Here is a 5,057-nt window from a genome sequence, read left to right on the forward strand (position 1 = left end):
AGTCTGGAGCATGCGCACAACAAAGCGAGACCCCGGAGCTGCAGCGCAGCCGCTTGTTCCACTGCCACCTCCTCCAGCACCCTGCTGGCGTCACTGAGGCACGTGAGCCTTCAATCACGCACAGGAAGTGACGCTCGCTACGACGCATGATGAAAATTAACGTGTGATTTTAGATGCCCCCCCCCCGCAGCAGCGTTGCCCCCCCCCGCAGCAGCATTGCCCCCCCCCCGCAGCAGCAGCGTTGGCTTGTTAGTGGTGGAGGTTGCAGTAAAATACACGTGGTCCATCGCTGAAGAAAGAAACCATTCGTTTTTTAACCATGCCCTGTTGCGTTCGCCAGATTCATAGAAACATTACATAATGCCGCTTAACTGAGCACTCTTTCTTTCTTTCTTTCTTTCTTTCTTTCTTCTTTCTTTCTTTCTTTCTTTCTTTCTTTCCCATTGCTCCTCGTTTTGCCTCAGATGGATTTTATACATTGTTGCTTCTGTCGAACAATGATGCAGAGCATCAGCAAGATCAAACATGTTTCCTATCTATCTATCTATCTGTCTGTCTGTCTGTCTGTCTGTCTGTCTGTCCGTCCGTCCGTCCGTCCGTCCGTCCATCTATCTATCTATCTATCTATCTATCTATCTATCTATCTATCTATCTATCTATCTATCTATCTATCTATCTATCTATCTATCTATCTATCTATCTATCTATCTATCTATCTATCTGTCTGTCTGTCTGTCTGTCTGTCTGTCTGTCTGTCTATCTATCTATCTATCTATCTATCTATCTATCTATCTATCTATCTATCTATCTATCTATCTATCTATCTATCTATCTATCTATCTATCTATCTATCTATCTGTCTGTCTGTCTGTCTGTCTGTCTGTCTATCTATCTATCTATCTATCTATCTATCTATCTATCTATCTATACATAGACATATATATATACACACACACATATATATATATCGCTCTCTCTCTCTATCTTATCTAGCTATCTCTCTATCTATCTATCTAGCTATCTATCTATCTATCTATCTATCTATCTATCTATCTATCTATCTATCTATCTATCTATCTATCTATCTCTCTCTCTCTCTCTCTCTTCTCTCTCTCTCTCTCTATGTATGTATGTATGTATGTATGTATCTATCTATCTATCTATCTATCTATCTATCTATCTATCTATCTATCTATCTATCTATCTATCTATCTATCTATCTATCTATCTATCTATCTGTCTGTCTGTCTGTCTGTCTGTCTATCTATCTATCTATCTATCTATCTATCTATCTATCTATACATAGACATATATATATACACACACACACATATATATATATCGCTCTCTCTCTCTATCTTATCTAGCTATCTCTCTATCTATCTATCTAGCTATCTATCTATCTATCTATCTATCTATCTATCTATCTATCTATCTATCTATCTATCTATCTATCTATCTATCTATCTATCTATCTATCTATCTCTCTCTCTCTCTCTCTCTCTCTCTCTCTCTCTATGTATGTATGTATGTATGTATGTATCTATCTATCTATCTATCTATCTATCTATCTATCTATCTATCTATCTATCTATCTATCTATCTATCTATCTATCTATCTATCTATCTATCTATCTATCTATCTACCTCTCTATCTATCTATCTATCTATCTATCTATCTATCTATCTATCTATCTATCTATCTATCTATCTATCTATCTATCTATCTATCTATCTATCTGTCTGTCTGTCTGTCTGTCTGTCTGTCTATCCATCTAATCATAGACAATATATATATATACACACACACGTATATATATATATATCGCTCTCTCTCCTCTATCTTATCTAGCTATCTCTCTATCTATCTATCTATCTATCTATCTATCTATCTATCTATCTATCTATCTGTCTGTCTGTCTGTCTGTCTGTCTGTCTGTCTGTCTGTCTGTCTGTCTGTCTGTGTCCGTCCATCATCCATCCATCCATCCATCCATCTATCTATCTATCTATCTATCTATCTATCTATCTATCTATCTCTATCTATCTATCTATCTATCTATCTATCTATCTATCTATCTATCTATCTATCTATCTATCTATCTATCTATCTATCTCTATCTATCTATCTATCTATCTATCTATCTGGATGGATGGATGGCTGTGTCCTCTTCGTATTGCCACTTGTGTGACTTAGAATAACAGCGCCCCCTAGCTGTAGGCTCTACTTCCCACGTGGAGCTCATTAAGCGGTGGGTTGTGTTGTCTTTGTGCTTCCTTGCAGTCAGTATCCTGGTCTGTGGTCTGTGAGCAACCCTCCCTGACTCCAGCGTCCCAGACCGGGGGGATGAGCTCCCAGTTCCTGCGAGGCCCCAGCAGCCACTACGCCGGCCTGTCCCACTCAATCACAGCGCCCCCCTCTGGCTCCCCACTGTACGACGGCGGCACAGCCACAGAAATACACGACCCGTCACAGTACGACATGTCTCCTCACGGGCGCCTGCCGTCTCCCTGGACACCCATCACCCCTCCTTCACTTTGACCAACATCTGCACACATCTGCTTTTAATACACAGCTCGGTGCGCTGGAACTTCAAAGGAAACTCAGCGCAGCGTTGATTTGGCTTTTATTCGTCTGAAAATTAAAATTGACCAATTAAAACAACAAAAAAAGCCAAGTAAAGCAAACGCATAACAATGCTTTTTATGTGCTCCAAGATACATTTAGTATCTTGTGATTTGCTAATTAATATGCAGGATTTATTTCACCGTCGTCCATACCCTCAGCCACGCGGCCGCTGTAGGTGAGGTCAGTTTGCGGAAGAGGGTTTTGAAAGCTCAGCCTGTCCTTGATGAAACTGCCGAATCGACTCTGTGCCTAACTGTAGTCCACTGACTTCCGGTTTCTGCTGCGGCGGGCATACCAGTTTCCTGTTTGTTGGCGCGCGCTACTGACAATGGCATCGTTTTCGCGATGCCTGCAAAGATTCCCATCCATTATCCGAACCGCTTATCCTGCTCTCAGGGTCGCGGGGATGCTGGAGCCTATCCCGGCCAGGGAGACACCCTGGACACAGGGCCGGCAGACACACACACACACACACACACACACACACACACACACACACACACACACACACACACACACACACACATTCATACCTATGGACGATTTAGTATGGCTGATTCACCTGGCCTACATGTCTTTGGACTGTGGGAGGAAACCGGAGCACCCGGAGGAAACCCACGCAGACACGGGGAGACCATGTGAACCCACGAGCATGTGAACCCAAGACCTTCTTGCTGTGATGCGACCGCGCCTAAGCACTGCGCCACCGTGCCTGCAAGGTCTGCCAAATGTCAACGAGGCGGCACGGTGGCGCAGTGGGTAGCGCGGTCGCCTCACAGCAACAAGATCGTGGGTTCGAGCCCCGGGGTAGTCCAACCTTGGGGTCGTCCCAGGTCGTCCTCCGTGTAGAGTTTGCATGTTCTCCCCTGTCCGCGTGGGTTTCTTCGGGTGGTCCGGTTTCCTCCCACAGTCCAAAGACATGGAGGTCAGGTGGATCAGCTGCACTAAATCGTCCCTAGGTGTGTGTGTGTGTGTGTGTGTGTGTGTGTGTGTGTGTGTGTGTTGTGTGTGTGTGTGTGTGTGTGTGTGTGTGTGTGTGTGTGTGTGATGGCCCGCCTGTCCAGGGTGTCTGCCGGGATAGGCTCCAGCGACCCTGAGAGCAGGATAAGCGGTTCGGCTAATGGATGGATGGATGGAAATCTTTGCGGGCATCGCGAAAAATACGCCACTGTCAGGAAGCGCGCGCCAACAAACAGGAAACCGGTATGCCCGCTGCAGCAGAAACCGGAAGTCGGTGGACTGCGGTTGTGCGCAGAGCCGATTGTTGATGTAAAAAAATTTAAAAAAAAAACGTGCGTAAAATGTTATATTTCTCACTCAAAGACAACCTAATGACTGTCGGTAGATGTGTCCGTCAAGTTAAGGTCCCGCCTTTCCTCGGCACGGCAGTCTGCGGATATCCTGTTGAGCAGGGCAGCTGCTGTGGCTCTGCTTATATTAAGCAGAGGTGTGTTGTTCATAGTGTAAATAGAAGCGCGGCCTCGTGTGACGCGCATCATGTAACAAGAGAATATGCTGGGGTTCTGCACCACGGATACGCTAGGGGGACCCGAGCGGATGCTGTCTAGATCAGTGTTTCTCAACCCAGTCCTCAAGGACCCCCTATCCTGCAGGTTTTCTTTGCAACCCTGAATAGGTATCTGTTTGTAGTAATTCAGCAGTGAACGTCAGAGTTTGCACACCTTGCATAATTAAGTGCTGTGAGATGATTGGCTGAGTAAGTACAAGCAGAGCTACCTATGCAGGGTTACAATGAAAATCTGCAGGATGGGTGGGGGGGGTCCTTGAGGACTGGGTTGAGAAACACTGGTCTAGATGGTTTGAAAATAAAAGACGTTGTGTCATTGTTGTGCTGTGCCAACGCTCACCGCCGTCAGGGCAACCTACCCAGCGGAAGACGGCGCCTGTCCGGTGTGTCTCACAGCACCGGTCTAAAACCTGGAGATGGACCTCTAAGCTAAAGCAAGGCTTTCCCCGCCGCACACGACACGTGGAGGGCTGTGCACGGACACACAAACCTCGGCGCGACTTCACCCTTTCTTCTCCACCTTCCATAACTCAGCAGGACACCGCCTGCTTTCATTGGACAAGTTGTGTCACTATATCCACCTGGATGAGATGCTCTGCTCTGTACTAGTAGTAGTGTAGTAGTAGTAGTACATTACAGTGGGGCATTGGGATTTGATTTTTTTTAGGAAGACTGCCCCCTACTGGCCCACTAACACCACTTCTGGCAGCAACTCTTTTTCCCAAGAGGTCTCCCATCCAAGTACTAGCCAAGCCTACACCTGCTTAGCTTCCGTCATTTGGCCGGCAAACAGTGACAATAGTGGATGCAGTAGTAGAAGTAGTAGATGCAGTAGTAGTAACAGTAGAACAGTAGTAGTAGCAACAGCAGTAGCAGTAGTAGTTTGTAGTTTTAGTAGTA

General features: G+C 45.5%; 1 protein-coding gene across 1 annotated transcript in view; it reads left to right on the forward strand.

Annotated features, from left to right (window-relative positions):
• Positions 1–2,542, forward strand: part of tbxtb (T-box transcription factor Tb) — an 8,423-nt gene extending 5,881 nt beyond the window's left edge. Inside the window, 2 exon segments of the mRNA XM_056292165.1 lie at positions 2,285–2,313; positions 2,316–2,542. Coding sequence (XP_056148140.1) covers positions 2,285–2,313; positions 2,316–2,542 — 256 coding nt within the window.
• Positions 2,543–5,057: the final 2,515 nt, after the last annotated feature.

Source organism: Lampris incognitus, chromosome 13, assembly GCF_029633865.1.
Source record: "Lampris incognitus isolate fLamInc1 chromosome 13, fLamInc1.hap2, whole genome shotgun sequence".
Lineage (NCBI taxonomy): Eukaryota > Metazoa > Chordata > Actinopteri > Lampriformes > Lampridae > Lampris > Lampris incognitus.